The sequence below is a fragment of the Ursus americanus genome, chromosome 6 (genome assembly GCF_024610735.1).
Source record: "Ursus americanus isolate L20-20 chromosome 6, mUrsAme1.1.p, whole genome shotgun sequence".
In the NCBI taxonomy this organism is placed as follows: Eukaryota; Metazoa; Chordata; class Mammalia; order Carnivora; family Ursidae; genus Ursus; species Ursus americanus.
Genome location: NC_142132.1, coordinates 44,329,714 through 44,348,010, shown reverse-complemented (window position 1 = coordinate 44,348,010; position 18,297 = coordinate 44,329,714). Strand labels below are relative to the sequence as shown.

Genomic DNA, 18,297 nt, shown 5'->3' with positions numbered 1-18,297 from the left:
TTTTGAACAAAGCCTTTTAACTTTCAGGATCAAAAGTCTTATTCAAAGCAAAGGCTATATGCACCTCATATGTTTATTGCAGCATTATTTACAATAACTAAATTATGGAAGCAGCCCAAGCATCCACTGATAGATGAATGGATAAAGAAGATATGGGAGATTATATATATATATATATATATAGAGAGAGAGAGAGAGAGAGAGAGAGAGAGATTCCCACAAAACAGATATATCTATATATACTCACACATACAGAAATATTATTCAGTCATAAAACAGAATAAACTCTTGCCATTTTCAACAACATGGATGGAGTTAGAGAGTATAATGCTAAGTGAAATAAGTCAGAGGAAGACAAATACCATATGATTTCACTCATATGTGGAATTTAAGAAACAAAACAAGTTAACAAAGAAAAAAAGAGACAAACCAAAAAACAGACTCTTAATTATGGAGAACAAACAGATGGTTACTAAAGGGGAGGTGGGTAAGGGGATCGGTGAAACAGGTGATGGAAATTAAGAGCACACTTATCTTTTTTTTTTTTAAAGATTTTATTTATTTGAGATAGAGCAAGATTGAGAGAGAGAGCACAAGCAGGGGGAGCAGCAGGCAAAGGGAGAAGCAAGCTCTCCACTGAGCAGGGAGCCTGACTCAGGGCACAATCCCAGGACTCCAGGATCATGACCTGAGCTGAAAGCAGACGCTTAACCAACTGAACCATTCAGGTGCCCCGAGCACACTTATCTTGATGCATGGAACTGTTGGATCACTATATTGCATACCCGAAACTAATATAACACTGTATTTTAACTACACTAGAATTAAAATAAATTAAAAATAAAAACTGACTGGTATCCCTCACCCCCAAAAAAAGCAGAGACTCGGAACTAATGGCCCCAACACATAATTAGGCTGTTTGACATACATTGCTAAAAAAAAAAAAAAAAAAAAAAGAATGACTTGCTGACTTTTAATGATTCAGTGATTTCTCTAGAAAATCTAGATGCTCCAGAAACACTTGGCTGATGTTGCCCCCATAGACATCTGCAGGAGCAGAGACTTATCGCCTCCCATTTACCACAGATGTCTCCAGATCATCTCACGTGTTTCTGTAGCTGAACATTCCAGGCATCCAAGCTTGTCTTCTAAACCAATTTATTAGAAATTGGGATTAAAAAACAAACAAACAAACCCCTACTCGGTCTTTTATAGAAGCTGAAGATCAGATGGAAAGTCAGAATGTTGAGTTATATTACAGTTACATGTCTACTTGATGCACTTTTCTAAACCAATGGATGGTTTGTAATAATTAACTTTAATTGGTCAATAAAAAAGCACACATGGAAGTATTTACATCATTTTTTATATCTTTGTAATTTTGGATTATTGAAAATAGCCACCTTTTCCAAATTATCTCCATATCTTCTTTTTTGTGTGTCAGTTTACTCCATTTTGCAAAATGTCTGACCTGCTTCTCGGAGTCCATTTTGTAGAATTAAGATTGTGTTTCATACTGTATGGTGACTAACATAATATAATAAAAAAGTATTATTATAAAAAAAAAATATTGCGTTTCAAGACATGATTATTATGCCCCTATGTGGTTTATTTTGGAAGTACTTAAGAAGAAAACAGTAGAGATTGCAATCTTCAGGTTAGTTACATCACCTTGACATTTTTGCCTAATCTCAATAGCCCGTATTCACTGATACACTTTCCCCCAAGGATAACATCCAGTTAATACTTTATTTTTTTCATCTGCATCCTGTGTTGCTGCATGGGAAACACACAGACACACAAACACACACACAAAAATGTATACGTACATGTACATACAATATATATGTGTGTGTATATGTATACATGTATGTATATACACATATATACACTTGTAATATATGTATTATCTATTTACTGCATTTTCCTTATTTATGCAAATGGATTTATATTATGCATACTTTTTCGTACCTTGATTTTATTCTTTTTGATGGTTGTGTAGTTTTTATGTGTGAATATTTCTATTGTGTCCAGTTGTTTTTGTTTTATATTTATTTTGTTTCGTTATTAAAAATTGTACCACTGGCATACTCTAGTGATGATATTATTTTGAATTTTTACAATCATATTAATGATGTAAAGTCCTAAAAGTAACATTCTGGATCAAAGAGTGTATATTTAACATTTTGGAACACATTGGCAATTTGTACCCCCAGTATATTAGCACCAACTCTAATTTTCTTGAATCTGTACCTTTGCTAAATCTTGAAATTTAATTTTCTCTATTCTGATTTGTATCCCTTTACAGTGAATGCAGTTGTACACCTTTTCATATACATATTGCATATTTGTCTTCATTCTTTGGTAAAATTCTTGTTCATGCATTAGATATGAATATCCAGATTTCAAAATTTTCTCTGGAATGGTTAGCATTCTAAATTTGTCATTTCTCAGGGTAGTTTTTATCTAGAGTTTCTAGAAGAGAAACCTGCTACCCTTGCTGCCTGTTCAAGAGCTGTGTGTCCCAGGAGTATCAAAGTTAACAACTTGCGGCCTGTTTAAGATGCCATGTGATATTTCCCTTGGGGCAAAGTTTTTCTTAATGTGTCAACTCTATAGGTTTTCACAAAGGCTCCTGAGCCTTATAAGATATCATAGTCAAAGGTGAAACCAAGGCTTACTACCTATAAAAACGGAAAAGCTCACAAATTTCTCTTATTAAACCCAGTAATTGCTTGGCAAAGGCTGAAGGAGAGGAATGGTGGAGAGTCGAGGGCAGGTACTCTGAATTAATATCCTTGTAATTCTGAGAATGTTCTGAGGTTCATTCAATCACTATTTATCGAATCCCTATTATTTGTAATCCAGCTACTAATTAATTTTTGTGTATATAAAATGTATATTGAATAAAAAATACTTATGTTTTTGCCTGTCAGGCACAGTGTGCCATGGGTGTAGACTGAAATGAGGAGACATATTTAAAATTCTCAAGTGAAGAACCCTCCTGGATGGACCTTATCTAAGCAGAGAGAGTTTGGGGGAAGGACAAAGACCATACTCAGTGTGGGAGAAATGGGATGCCACTGATGTCTCTATCATTCTCCTGATCAGGTGCCCAGTGGACAAATTCCTGGCAAGTTCAGTAATTTCTCAATATCTAGCTATAGTGTTATAGGCCCTCCTCTCCTAATTTGTCCTCCAGCTCATCTCTGTGCATGTGGTTTCCCACAGTATTCAAAGGCGGAAAGGCATCCTGTGACTGCATTGGAGAAAATGATGGAGTCAAGTTTTGCCGGCCCCCAGTCATTCCCAGAGGTCCCTTCTCCTGACAGAGGAAGCCAGTCTGTCAAACACCACAGGTACAGGTAGCTACTCATGGTGGGGATGGGCACGTTCACACTCCGTCTAACGTTGGGCAACACATGCCAACGAATGGCAGCCTGATTCAGGAGAGATGATTGCTCTTGCTTCCCCTGTAGCTCTCCATGGAGTGGATGCACAAGCCGCTCACAGCACGTAAACCAAAGCTAACGGCAGGCAGCCATGCCCCTGTAAGAAGCCTGAAGGAACTATTCACAACACCCATCAAAGCTGCAGACACAGACCAGTGAATGAAACAATTGCATTCTGAAAAACTATTAAGAACATGATTTTGCCTAGCCTGCCTTAGCACCGTCTGCAAATTTAATGACTAATTCTTCCCTAGGCAGCTGATGTGACACGCTCCAGGTCTTCCAACATGGTTCTCACACAGAGAAAACTTTCCAGGGGGAGGAAGCTTGGCAGGTCTTCTCCTTGGGTTTATGAGATCTGCTACCAGTGGGGTGGCACTCTTCTGCAAGCTGACCATAGAAATTGGTTCTTTGGGGGAGAAAGCCAAAAATAAGATTATCTTATAAATGTCATAACATTCTGAGGCCAAGCAAGGTTTTCAGCATCCTCTAGTCACGTGCTGCATTTCACATAAAAAAATCTGAAACTCCGAAAATGCAGTCTTTGTTCTAAACCAAGTGCCAAAGTTTGGGACTGATGGCTGTGTGTACGTGCCTCTGAACGTAATAGCCTCAGGCTTTGTGGAAGCTGTGCAGTGATTTAAGCATCCTTTTCTTAGTGAGAAGTACAGTATTTTAAAATTAAATATATATATGTGTATATATATATGAAAAGATTAAAATTTCAAAAAAGGAGAAGGTACAAAATAAGAGTTGTCATTTATCATGGTGAGCATCAAGTATTGCACAGAATTGCAGAATCATTATGTTGTATCTCTGAAAGGAATATAACATTACTTACCAAAAAAAACCTTTAAAAAGCCACCAGTTGTCCCCAACAATGACAGATAAATATTGTTGACCCTTGTTTTTCACATACCTAGGCAATGTTTTGAAAACCTCCATGACAGAAACATGCATTATACAAGGAAACTATCTTCTTCCTTGACTCTCAATGAGTCCCCTAAAAAAGGATTTTCTTGATGCTGGCCCCATTTACTGGGAGGTTTTCAGTCTCTCTGTATACTAATCCTCATTATGGGATAGTGATTTTTTTTCTCTCATTATATGTGAGTAGAGACTGAGATACCAAAATTTTGCAAAAAAGTTTTTTTTAATGGTTTAAATATTTTCAACTTGGAATTGAGATATATTTGGCTGTTGGATTATTTCTTCAGTTATTAACTACAAGTTTGGGGTTATATCAGTTGAGGCATTTACAGATATTTCCCTGTTAAAAGAGCATTTTAGTTCACTGGATCTAATGGAAGTTTTTTAATTAGGTAAATAAGTCCAAAATTAGCAGCCTTTTATAAGATGGATATTTGCTCCAAAACAACATTTTCTCCTGCTGATTATAACACGTTGAAGTGGTGTCCCATCCAGTCAAGTAAAATAATTATGTATAATATTACTCTAGGACTGTATTATGCCATCAATGTTTTAAAGTTGAAATAAAAAAGAATTACAGTTTCTAAGATAGCTGAGCTGCAAATACCCTACCCTATTCCTTGTTCGTTGACATATACCCCCCTCTTAAACTTGGCTTCTGCTATGTTTCTAGGACCACTCACAAATTAAATAAGGATGTCTTTAAGAGATTTTCCTTTTTGTTTGGTTCAGCGACATTGCAGTATTTGTTGGCATACATTGTGTCCTGATAGATAGGCAAGGGTTGATTTATAAAGCACTTTTCGAACTTTGTAAATTATAGTTTAATATATCATAGCTTTTGTTTTGTAAAACATGCAGTAGACTTAAACGTTTTCATGATTGATAACCAGGTCGCTGATTTATCTATCCTGCAAACTGCTCCATAAGTTCCCGAATGCCACTGGGTTAGAAGGCTTGAATAGTTGATTGATCAATAGGTGTAGAACTGTTTTGGAAGATGGGTCACTAGTTCATACTGGAAGACTTTGTTGTTGTGACAGTTTGGCTAGCTATGAATAATTAATTTCTTTTTCGTGCACTGCAAACATGACTTATTTGGATAACTCATTATAACAAAGCTATTAATTCAAAGCCATTATTTCTCATGTTTAGTTCAAAGGGAAAACAATCCTCTTGCTTTTTAAAGAAAAATCTATTATGTTATGTCATACCTATTATATTACACTTTAGCAATATAACTCTTTTATGGACAGCACATATGGGAGGTTTTTAGAGTGAAATATCAGGGTTTTAGCCTTCGAGTTGAGTTGTCAGGTGTGGAGGAGGAGTCAGGGGAACTCATTGCACTGAGCCCCTACTCCCTGCCAGGCTCCATGAATAATTCTCTCTTTTAGCCCCACAGCAGTCCTATGAAGATACTGCAGCACCATGCTAATACCTCACTTTGGCACCTCTCCTACCCATATTTAGTTTTTACCTTTTTCTGCCTTGCCCTGTGCACTGAAAGAGCAGCAGGCTCTCTTGTCTGCTGTCAATACAAAGCACAGGAAGGAGGTGGAAGGATGGGAGGAGACTGAAGTCCTGGCCTTTCTGTGCCCTCCCTCCCTGCTCGCCTCAGCTACGTCCCTCGTCCCTCTTCCTGCGGCCACAGTGCCTGCCAGGTAGTCTTCTCCTTACAACTCGCCTTCTCTCTCCATTCTGGTAGTTTCCCTTGCCCTCGTCCCTTCAGTTACAGGGACAGTAACAGCTTTCTGTGGTTACTTGTCCCGACATAGAGTAGTACCCCATGTTGGCTTTTTTTTTTCCCCTCAAACACTGAAGACACCTTTGTAAATAGTGAAATCTCCCCCAATGACCCAAGTTAGAGTATCATCTCTTTCTCTTCAGGATTGTGACTGGTAGATATACTTACCCCATTGTCATGTGCTAGCAATATACAGACTTGAGACGCAACCCCAGATGCAGCGAATTCTAGCACCAAAGCCTGAATACCCCACAGACTCCGTAAGAGCTTCTGGATAATACAGATAGAGGCTAGAAGGGAGGGGAAAAAATAGCTATTAGAACTCTTTAAACTTGTGGCCTTAGTGACCTAACGAGAGGTCCTATGTTGTCAACATACAAGAAATACTTTGATAAAGAATGAAGGTATACGATGTTACAAGGTATGACCTATTGTTTGCACAAACTCAAAAAGTTAATGTTGGCTTGAAGAAGGTAAATTTTGATCATTCACTTTGCCAAAAATATGGCAGTGTCTACTGGCACTCAAATGTCAGGTTCTCGAACTCTGATCTTAAATAATATTTGAGATGTTTTCTTTTGTATCTATTAAGTAGAAATAACAGTAATATTGCCGGAAGGGGGGAAAGTTCCAGAACTCCAAATAATGTAGTGACATGGGTAAAATTACTTTGGGAGACTGGTCCCTTTAGAGCTTGATAGGCTTGCTGAAATTTTGAAAATGTTTTTCATCTTTCTCTATGTGGCTTTGTTGGTATTTTTAGAGATAAATGAGAATACAGCAAAAGACTCTAACTTCACTTGTTATCCGAACACCGCAGAACATGTTTGACCACATAAACTGGCATCAGATGGAATGTCTACATAGGAACAGAGATCTCCTTACCAGTTTCCCATGGCTGTAGGGTACATTCAGTGGGCTGAAGATGGAAATGGGTATGGGATAGGTAACAAGTCAAATTAGCAATTGATATAAAGAGTCTAGCTCTTTTGCTCGGCATGATCTGTGTAGGAATCTCAACATCACCTAAGATATATCCCATTTATGCCTTTCGCCCTGTGATGGCATCTGAAAACACATGGTTATTTGGGTATTTGGATGTATGAGCCAAGGAAAATATATAATCAGACGTTTATTAAAAGCAAATTCAAAAGAAAACCAATTTAGTTTCTCAATATTGATGAAAATTTGAGGTAGTGAACTGGGAATTTAGCACATATGTTAAGCAGAGGATGCCAACTCAAATGAGGTTTATTTATTCTACCACTAATACAAGTGAACTTTTCCCCGTGAATCCCTTCGGAGTTCCTGTGTTTAGTTTTTGTCAGTGTCTAATAACAAAGCCATTTTTATTTTTATTAGAGAGATAGCTACTGTATCCTGGATAATGAGGGTGGCTGAGAACGAGGAGCTTGAGAATTCCTTAAGCCCACCTCTTATCTTTGGCTGGAAAGCTGCTATTGTTTTAGTACATTGTGCTCCAGACTAGAAAGCCAGAAACATGGGAACTTCTCTTTGTCTCAGTTCCTACAAGGGTAAATGGATTCAATGACTTCCGGTCTCCTCCTAGCAGATATTCTACAGTCATGGATGGAAAGCCTAATCTAGAATTGGAGTACCTGGAGTGAAAAGGCAGTGTTTGGGAAGTTGGAGCAGCCACATGAAAGGTTCTTGCTAGGATCAATCTGTTGGTTTTCTTTCATCCCAGCAGGAATCTCTCCTCTTGCTGCAGCCCAGGGCAAAGGAGTGGTATGCTCCATAGGAATGCCTTCAGGAGAACACCCCCCTCGCCCCGAAGTAGGCTGGGTGGCATCGTGGGACCAGCATATCAGCAACTTGAGGAATCAAGGATCCCAGACCAGGATATGATACCTTGTCAAGGGTAGGTCTTAAAAGCAATGGAATTTAGGGAGGGTATCATGAATGCTCAAACTTTAAATTGAGTTATTATATTCCTTGGGGTTTTCTTCATTGATTTTTGTCATTAATAGTCTATGAATGCTTACTTCTATCTTTGTTCCACAAAAGATAAACTAAAAAGAATAGGTACAATGAAAATAGATATTGGGGAAATGTGAGACAGAAAAATAACACTAGGGAGCAAGTAAGTGCGTAGCTATCTAGGCAGTATATTATATAGTTGCTAAAACAACCGGGGATTTGTTTTTGATTTAAAAGAAAAAGAGAGATTTCTTAGGAGGACTAATGTGTTCCCTCATTCTTAGGTTTGAAAAACAATTACTCAATTCTCTGATCAATACCCTCGACAGTCACCTGTAATGTATATAAATTTATACATAGTATCTACTTCTGTCCAGAGTGTTCTTGAACGTGTCTCAGTCAATACTGACAGCATATTGTCAAAGTACAACTTGCTAAACTCAGATTTCTAGGTTCATTTGTGGTGAAGGTGTGGAAAGATGGGCTTGGACACCAGGGCTGCTAAGGTGCCCTTTCCTCCAGTGGACGCAGACCCTCATAGGGCTCATGGCATGGAGTGGAGTAGGGTGAGCCTGCATTCACCTAATTGGCATAAATCGCCCAATCAAACATGGTAGCCCTTCCTTAAACTGACTGGAGTTTGCATCTCATCTTGAAAAAATTTTATCTTCTGAAGTTTTCTCATGTATAAATTGGGCAAAATAATGCCACCTTCCTAAGGGTTGTTGGGCAGATTTTAAAAAATTACACGTGTAAAGGGCTTGGACCTGACACATAATAAGCAGAGAAGTAGTCTAGCATTTCTTGTCACAGGAACTGTTAGAGAACTATTAATTTCAAGAGCAATGCAATCAGGGTTTATTCCAGAAATGTCAGGAATCCATTTCCTCACTCAAGCCAGGTTCTTGTTACATCTGGTTTTTATCACTGTGGATAAAGCAGGCCAGGTTTCTATGCTGCTTTGGCCTGGATGATCTTTCCAGACTGTCTGTATCAAACTGAGGGCCACAGCAGGTAGGAGACATCTATCACAGAGCCTTACCTTTTCCTTTTCTTCTTGGCAAGATACACATACAGCAATGCCCTGTCTGATAAAACTCAGCAACAGATTTCTTCAGAAAGACATTTGTAATTTTGAAGCAATTCCAAACAGACTGTAAAATACCTTTGGTACAGATCTGGGGTGACAGTTTGCAAATTCAGCATAACAGCCACGTTGTCCAAAATGTATAATGCAAGTCAAGAAGCAGTTTGCATTTCTCTTTGCCTTGTATCGAAAAGAGGCTTGCATTTAGCCCCTCATTATAATTAATCATGTTTCATAATTACTTTTCTTCTTGAATCACTAAGCACAGATAGTGATTCTTAAATCACTAAAAGTGTCTGTTACTTAGGAATATGTATATGGGTGAGAATGAGTGAGGGGAAATCAAGTTCAGAGATTTTGTGGGTGGGGAGAGAACCCAGCCCATGCTGTCTTTCTTTTCATTGGGCACTTTATGGCTCTCACCCCATATGTCCCAGGTATAAGGATGCTCTGAGCCTGTGCCACGCATAGGCTTGAACCCTCCCTACACAAATCTTCAGGGGCTCAGATTTCCATGCATGTTCAAGCACTGCTTTTTCTTTCACCTCCTGGAAGACTTACACTTCTTGTCTGCATAGTAGTAGTTTTGTTTTGGTTCAATCATCATTGGGTTTGGATTATTCTCTGCAGCTGGCTGGCCATGTGTATTTTCCTGTGTGTGATATGCCCCTGATGTTGATAAATGGTGACTCGAAGTCACTGTGCGCTCAGCACAATGAATCTCAGGGAGCAATCTCATTCTCAGTTCTTGAAAACAGCTATTTTCCACTCCTGGGGGACTGACCGTCTCTCCGGACTGGAAATGGGATTGGTAATAGAATTTCACAGCTAAAGGCCCTCTTCAAATCTGGCCCAAGCCCGGAGGGGGAGTGAATGAATTTACAAGAGCTATCAGCCATCTGCTGCTTGTTTATCAAGCGTGTGGGCGCTGTCTGCTAGTTAGGCTCCTGGTGGATGTGACTTCTCTCCTCCGCACTTACGTCAGCCCAGCTTGAACCCAGCACATATCTGAGGAAAGAATGAGATGGAGAGGAGATTCCTCAGGAGCGTCACCCCTGACCGATAGACCTGGGACAAGGGTGGTAATGGCTTCCAGAGCTCTGAACTAGGGTTTGTCAGGCAAACCAAACTGATGTATTCATATGCCAGGACAGAAAGGAATGGAATCACAGAAGTAGATGGCCACCTCCAAAGTAGAAGGGTTCCAAACCGCACAGAATACTACCTCACTCAGCTAGCAACTTCACAGATCTAAGTGATCCTTCACGAATTTAAAAAATGAGCACACTAAGGATAGCAGAGTTTAAATGGCCAACCTAGGGTGGCATAGCCATGTAAAAGGACTGAGATTGAGGGGCGCCTGGGTGGCACAGAGGTTAAGCGTCTGCCTTCGGCTCAGGGTGTGATCCTGGCGTTACGGGATCGAGCCCCACGTCAGGCTCTTCCGCTATGAGCCTGCTTCTTCCTCTCCCACTCCCCCTGCTTGTGTTCCCTCTCTCGCTGGCTGTCTCTCTCTCTGTCCAATAAATAAATAAAATCTTTAAAAAAAAAAAAAAGGACTGAGATTGAATACTGGCCTTTCTGACTAAATGAACCACTAAACCAGGAAAGAAATGTGAAGAAAATCACATTCATGGATGGTGATGTGTAAATGGAATAGCTACGTGGATGGCTCCAGAGGGAAAAACAGATTTCTTCAAGTTAGCCAGTTGATTTCAATGCCACACGCACCAGGACCTGAGGCTTGGAGTCCCCTGTAGAAACGCAGATTCCTTGACCCGACCGCTGAGTCCCCGGGAACCAAACCAAGTGACTAACTGTTGGAACTTCTCCTTCATCCTTTAAAAGGATGCCTTGACTCCCCTAGTGACAAATAAAATGCACATGTGATTTCTGGAGGAAGGACAGCTCAAACTGGTACTTTAAAGTCGCTGAATGACAAGCTATGGGTCAAACTTGTGAAAGAGTAAGTGAATCTTAAGGGACACAGAACTCCGAGCTGTCTTCTAATCCAGAACCACATTAGAAATTTAGCTCTCACTTAAACTTCTGGAGAGTGGTCTATAGCTTCTACTCAAATACCAGTGCTGGAACCCTCATAGCAACTCTGAGAAGGAAGAGAGGTCTCTGGTTAAATAGCCCAGAGGCATTACTTCAATTAGTCCCCAGAGGAATCCCCCTAGGTCAGTATTCCCACATGTCGCAGAGCTTGTCATAGCACTGGGACTTAAAATCATGTCAGATATAAAACGAAATCACATTTTTGGAGAGTTCTAATTGTTCGAAGTCATCTCCATGTGATGGTAACATTCTAGATTTCAGTTTTTGCCAGCCATGTGCCCCATTCCTGACTTGCAAGGTGACACATAAGCTAATTGCAATTCCTCTTTCTCACCCAGTCCATTATTCAGAAGACTGCCCCAAGTTTGGTTTGAATTGCCTTTGATTACATCGTCGTCATGCCAATGTACTCATGAGGTTACAATTTACCAAGTCCTCTGAGATATTTATGCCTTTACCCAGCAGTTTTACAAGGAATGTTTAGATGCTGACATAAGAATTTGCACCTGTCACCATCACATTTCAACCTGTTAGATTCTACCCACTGATACACCCAGAAGATACCTATGCGGAATACAGTTTTATCCCAATTACATTTCTTGGCTTTGTGCCATTGGTGAATGTGATAAGCAACATCGTCTCTCTTTATGCATATCAGTGATGCTAACAGGATGACATATGCCCCTTTTTTTCTTGTTGCAATTAAGTCATTGATCAGAAACTTTAGGGTCAGATTTTCAACCATGTAACACCTAAGTGAAAGTCAGTGTAAGATCCCCCAGGGAATTTCCTTGTACATGACTATACAATTAGACTGTAATTGTAAAAAGATTATACATCCCTAAAAAGGTGTTGTAGTGCACCTTAGGATGCCCACTCATTTCTGGCTTTGATAAGAAGAATTACAGTCAGACAATTTGGGATTAACTTGTTCCTCTGCTGCTTACCAAAGGTATAATTTGAGGGAAGTCACTTGAGTGCCCCTTAATCTAGTTTATTCATCCATTGCATGGTAATAATAATAAATAAGCTACGGGTTTTTAAAATTTTAAATGAGGTAATTAGACATAAGCATGCTTTTAAAAAACATTTTGCAAATGTCAGCTGTTATGATGTTTGAAATGGACATTAACTGGGATATAAAGGGAGCACTTACCTTGAAGATTTGTTCATGTATTCATGCATCCACTTGATCAGGATTTATTGATTGCTAACTCTGTACTAGGCATAGTAAGACAGGATGGAGATATAAAGACACCTAAGTTGGATCCTCATCTTTTCTGTCTGATGGAAAGACAGACCTAAATTTCTCTGATTGTGTCCTTACAATAAAGACTTCTATTTAGTATGCAAGACACTTCATTGCAATTATTCTTTCCACTTATAAACATGATCGTTATTTACATCATAATGCAAGACAAGGGGAATAAGACCTATTATATGGAAAGTGGCTATGTTTAGATTATGCTTAAATTTGGTGTTTCATTTAACATTTAAATTAAGGACAAATAACTGAGAGAATAGAGACTACTGTTCAGGACCCCAAACCACATTTTCTGTGAATCCACAACATACCTGCCCCATCTCTGGCACTGGAAAATTCACCAGCTCTGAACAGGCAGTAAGAGGGCTAGCCAGATCCTGGCATATTCAAATGACCTGGAATGGTACCTTGGCATTCTTGACAAGCTACTGCCGTGCACCAGCGAACTACCTTACGTGGCTGCAGAAACCATGTGAGGAAAGTTGCCATATTGGTAGAGGCCCAATGGAGCTCACTTCATGTTCATCCCCGGTGAGGAGCTGTACGCCTCCATTCCCATTTGTAGGCTCAGCAATCTGGCTGGCAGTGAGGCAGTTTCTTCAGAGAAGAGAGCCAATGAAATTTGGATTTGGTTCCCCCAAAGTCAGTGTGAAGCAGAAACACTCAGACGATAGCACCTTGATGCTTCATGTTGGGCTTTCTGATCACCCCCAACTAGTGTGGCCACAAGTCTACAGACTAAACCCGGGCTGAGAGGGTGGTCACATGGATGGAGTGGAGTAATGCCATTATGGGTTTCCTGTTTGTCACTACGGAAAGGCCACACTTACCTGCTCAATCCCCATTTACTTTGTATTCTAGGATAGAGGTCAGGAAGACTATACCCCACCTGCCTATACAGCTGTGGTGTGTTGAAAGATCCCTGGACTTCAAGTAAGAAGATCTGGGTTTGAGTCTCAGTCTGTCACTTATTTTCTGTGTGACCTTGGGCAAGTCACTTCACCTCTCTGAGCTTCAGTTTACTTCTCTGTTTAACTGGGAGCATATTATCCGTCTCATGGGGTTGCTGTGAGAATTCAGTGAGATGGTGCATGTGGAAGTGCTTTGTTGACTGAATATTGCTCTAAGGAGGCACAGCAGAAAGCAGAATATGTCACACCGTGTTTCTTTTTCAGGTATTCCTCCACTGGTTTAAAAACCCAACAAAATGCATCCATAAATATGCAACTGCCTTCAAGAGAGACAAATTCCTATTTTAATAGCTTGGATCAAAAAGACCTGATGGGCTATTCATCCACACGGGCCAGTTCCGTGCCCATCATCCCTTCAGTGGGTCTAGAGGAAACCTGCATGCAAATGCCAGGGATTTCTGAAGTCAAAAGCATCAAATGGTACAAAAACTCCTACTCTGCTGATATTGTCAATGTGAGTATCCCAGTCAGCGATTGTCTTATAGCAGAACAACAAGAAGTGAAAATATTGCTAGAAACTGTCCAGGAGCAGATCCGAATTCTGACCGATGCCAGGCGGTCAGAGGACTACGAACTGGCCAGCGTAGAAACCGAGGACAGTGCAAGTGAAAACACAGCCTTTCTCCCCCTGAGCCCCACGGCCAAATCAGAACGAGAGGCACAATTTGTCTTAAGAAATGAAATACAAAGAGACTCCGCATTGACCAAGTGACTTGAGATGGAGGGAATCTGTGCATTCTATGCTTTGCTCAACAGGAAAAAGAGAGGAAATTAAACACAAATTATTTATATGCATTAATTTAAGAGCATCTACTTAGAAGAAACCAAATAGTCTATCGCCCTCATATCATACTGTTTTTTAACAAAATATTTTTTTAAAGGGAAAGAAACGTTTCAGGAGGGATAAAGCTTACAACTAAAGCTTTTGGGTAGAATTCTGAATACAATTTCAGTTAGTCCCAACACCGGCCTCTTTTGGCTCTTAGTAGATGTGGGTGATTCAGACCCTCAGCCCCACCGCACCAGTGTCCTCATAAAAAAGCACTGGCCAGGTTTCAAAGAGACAAGCTGTATCCTGAGGGCGGATGTGCCAGTGAGCAGGTGGCCCTTGCATTTGGCTTGCTGGTCCCAACCCCTAAATTTCTATTCATGCGACAGCCTCCTCACAGGTGATGTCATGTCAACCAATGTAGTGTTTTCTATTTCATTTTTGAAGAATGGCACAAAGACTCTGGAAGGGGGAGGACAGGAGATAGAAGGAGTAATCGGGGGCAGTCTTAGCTACTCGTCTGTGCCAGCTCCCTCTGAAATTTGAAGGCGCAGAATCTCAGAGGGAGGTGTGAAGGAAATTATTATAGAAAAAGAGATGAGAAAAATCACAATGTCGTGTCACTAAAATCATGCGAATAGAAGTGTTTTTCTTTGAGATTGTGTAGGGGCTCCAAAGGAGCATTTCTCAGTGTGTGTGCCTGTGTGTATGTGCGCGCGCGTGTGTGTATGTGTGTGTGTGTGTGTGTGTGCGCGTGTGCGTACACAAACGTGTGTCGGTATGGGCTTGCTCGCTCCGAGCACAGGTATGCTGTATGCAAATGTGTTCAATGTGTGTATGTGTGTGCATGTGTGTGCATATTAAGCTTGCTAAAATTTGTTCTGAAACATCAGGGAATTTAATATTCAGAAAAAAAGTTTCCCTCTCAGATTTGTTCACTTTAAATTTATCCATTAAGTATAAAGTTCAGTTAGTAAGTTCTTAAATCAAGGTCACTTGCATGGCGGGGTCCTATAAAACTTTTGACAACGTCAAGATCATTTTCTGGTGTGAATACTTTTGAGAGGAACAACTATTGGCTCATTAATGATATCAGTATCACAAGGCGAGTTGAGGATGTGTGTTTATTTGGAATCATGCATACTTTAATGATTTACACAAGCCAGTTATCAGATTGACAGTTACCCTTTGCTTTCTCGTCATCCTCGTTACTATTTATTTTGTAGCAAGTCTACTATTTGTGGACCAAGACATTGGCTTCTGTGGTTAATATGGAAAGAATAAATTGTTGAAATCACAAAGCCCAGACTTTTCAGTTCACAGGAAGCCCCCAAAAGAACAGTAAATTGTGTTGTATGTTCATTTGGAATAAAGCAATATTTTTACCACTGCTAAGGTGAACTGAAACTTCTCCTGAAGATTTGTCTGTTTTATTTACCCTTATTTTCATGGGGCATTCAAGGAAATTAGTGTTCACATAACCAGTCTTTTTCCGATTATTGGTGGTGTTGAGTTGTTATGTTTACACTGTTTTAAATAAAAAGGCACAGTATTTGAAAGTATATAAAAGATTTCTTTTACTGCAGTGTGGGAAGACTTTGGTTAAAATTTCCATGTGGAAAAGTCACATTACATTGAAAGGGAATGTAACGATTTCTGAATCAAATATTGAATATATACAATTCTTATTGAGGTTAAGTTGTTTCTGTTGAAAATACATTGCAAATTGCTTTTTGAGAACATTCTTTAATAATAGACATAATGTCATGCAAGGGAAGGAAAACATTGTGTTCTTACCAACACTGTTTAGTGGAACTTCAAGGTCTCAGATGTTGAAAACACTTTGGTAGGAATGCATTTTACATTTAACAAAAGGTTTTTGGTATTCATTAATTGTCCTATTATACTTACATTATTTTGAATATAGAGGTAATGTTGTTAGACTCTTAAAAGATTATCACAAATTTTTAATGTCTGGACCATCTAGGCTCCCATTTAAAAATATTGTATCTTTGGGGCAAGGGTACATGACCCCCCTAAGTTGCATAGTCCAATATATTACTGTGTTGAAATTTATCACTATTATCAAACATTAACTGGAAGACCTCACAAGTCTGTTGAAGTTCCACCTTGTTTCTTGGGTTTTTCATCAAAAGGTTCCTTGTGGCATACCAAAAGGATTCATACACATTTCACCTAATTAGGAGGTAGTCATTAGGTGACTTGCAGCCGTTATTTTACTATATTATTCACGCTGAAAAGATTGAATATTATCAATCAAACTTAAGCCCTGATCCAACCCCCACTTTTCTTTTTTTTTTTTTTTAAGTAGAACCAATATCGGGCACACCCACTGGTAGTCTGATGTAAAGTTCAGAGATACAGTTACTTCCTAATTGATAACCAAGACAAAATCTTCCATAAAGAATAGGTATTCGTGACTCTTTCAGTGGTTATTTGTCTCCTTTTGGAATATGAAGCTCTCCTTTGAAAAGGGCCCAATCTCAAAATGCACATCTTTGGGCACCAGCTGACAAGTGCTGATAGTATCAAGACTTTCAAAGGTGATCTCACATGGCAAACACCTAGAGCCATTGGTACCTTGTCCTTCAAGCTCATGTGCCTACAGAGAGGTGCTTATTTCTACAAGACACCTTTGATTTTGCCTCATTTTCCTTGTCTTTTTTATGTGAATAGATATTTGGAGATTTGTAACTAAGTAAATTGCATATTAGTTACTTATTGAAGAATGAATGTCATTCATGAGTTTTTTACTCTGAATCATTTTCTGATTAGTCTTTTTTTTATATAAGGCATATATTATTCTAAGATGCTATGGAATGCTGTTGTTCAAAATATATGACCAATTTTATGCTAATGAGAAATAATAGAAATGATGTTGGAGAATTGGCATCCAAATTCTCTTTCCGATTTTCCCATGTATGTTATTCAGTGCTCTATGTTTTACACTCTAACCCAGTATCTGCCTTGCTATGGGCCAAGGACTAAATATTTGTAAATTTATCACATTTCCAATGATTCACATCATTTCTTAAGTAGCAATAGCAAGGTCTTCTGGAGGAGGAAAAGTGCTGATTTTAGGACTTCACAAATTAATCTCTTTTGATAATATTAGCATATCAGACCTACCAAAAAGAGAAAAGTAGGGCCAAGCTGACTTTGAGAGAATGCCCATTGGCTTCCAAATTGAATGACAGCTACAATTTAAGTGAGGCCTCTGGCGACCGTGGCGAAGGCTGTCAATAACCAGGTCTCCACCAGAATACGCTTGATGTATGCAGCAGTCATGCACACCCATCTGCTGTATGGTGCTATAGGAAACCATGGCTCCCTAAGGGAGGGGAGATGCTGGTTCCTTTGATCCCAGCCCTGTAAGCCAGAAAATATCGCCCTGAGACAAGTGCTGTGAAACATTTCCCAAATGAGTATATACTATACTTAGGAACACAGCAGGAGGGGTGGGATTTTTATTTGATCTTTTGGTATCTGGGAAACATTTTATATATAAAGAATACTTTTTTATTATTATTCAATTATATAGATTCAGTACAGTGTATTTGATGATAGCATATCTCTACTGTGTTTGTACGTTAGTCTTCAGAAATTCAGTCTTCATCCAGGAAAGATCAGCACAATGTTTCTGGGCTGTTCTCAATTTTAGATGCATCCCAATATGTTGTGGGAAATGATGCCTTTAAATAAGCTTTATCTCTTCCTCTTTTATTTTTTTCTTTCCCTTTTAAAGAAATAGTGAGGGTAAAGGAAGAAATTCATTCCTTTAGGTCCACCTTGTTTTCTTATAATTATCTGTTTTCTACTGTGATTCCACACACACATACACGTATATACATATCTAAACGTATATGTATATATAAAATACGTAAATTAAATGTAGGTGTTTGATTATTTTGTTAGCTTTATTTTTGCTTAATTTGACAAATATTTAAGTGAATGTCAATGAAATCAAATCATTTAGAGCTCAGCCAAACTGGCAATGTTTAGATAACACAAGCGTTTTCTTCAGTTCTTTCTTTTTCTTAGCTAAGCAGAAATA

At 39.2% G+C, this 18,297-nt stretch overlaps 1 protein-coding gene across 8 annotated transcripts in view; it reads left to right on the top strand.

The window, feature by feature from the left end:
• The window catches only part of NRG3 (neuregulin 3), a 1,004,506-nt gene extending 988,414 nt beyond the window's left edge, over positions 1 to 16,092 (top strand). For 2 of the 8 annotated variants that reach the window (XM_087862978.1, XM_045783392.2), the window contains exons 7-9: positions 3,232 to 3,359; positions 7,841 to 8,011; positions 13,658 to 16,092. In XM_087862978.1, coding sequence (XP_087719104.1) covers positions 3,232 to 3,359; positions 7,841 to 8,011; positions 13,658 to 14,165 — 807 coding nt within the window. In that variant the 3' untranslated portion in view covers positions 14,166 to 16,092. Of the gene's footprint in view, positions 1 to 3,231; positions 3,366 to 7,837; positions 8,012 to 13,343; positions 13,416 to 13,657 lie in introns of all 8 variants that reach the window. The other 6 variants (XM_087862977.1, XM_045783391.2, XM_087862976.1 and 3 more) reach the window with 4 other exon arrangements.
• The last annotated feature ends 2,205 nt before the right edge of the window (positions 16,093 to 18,297 follow it).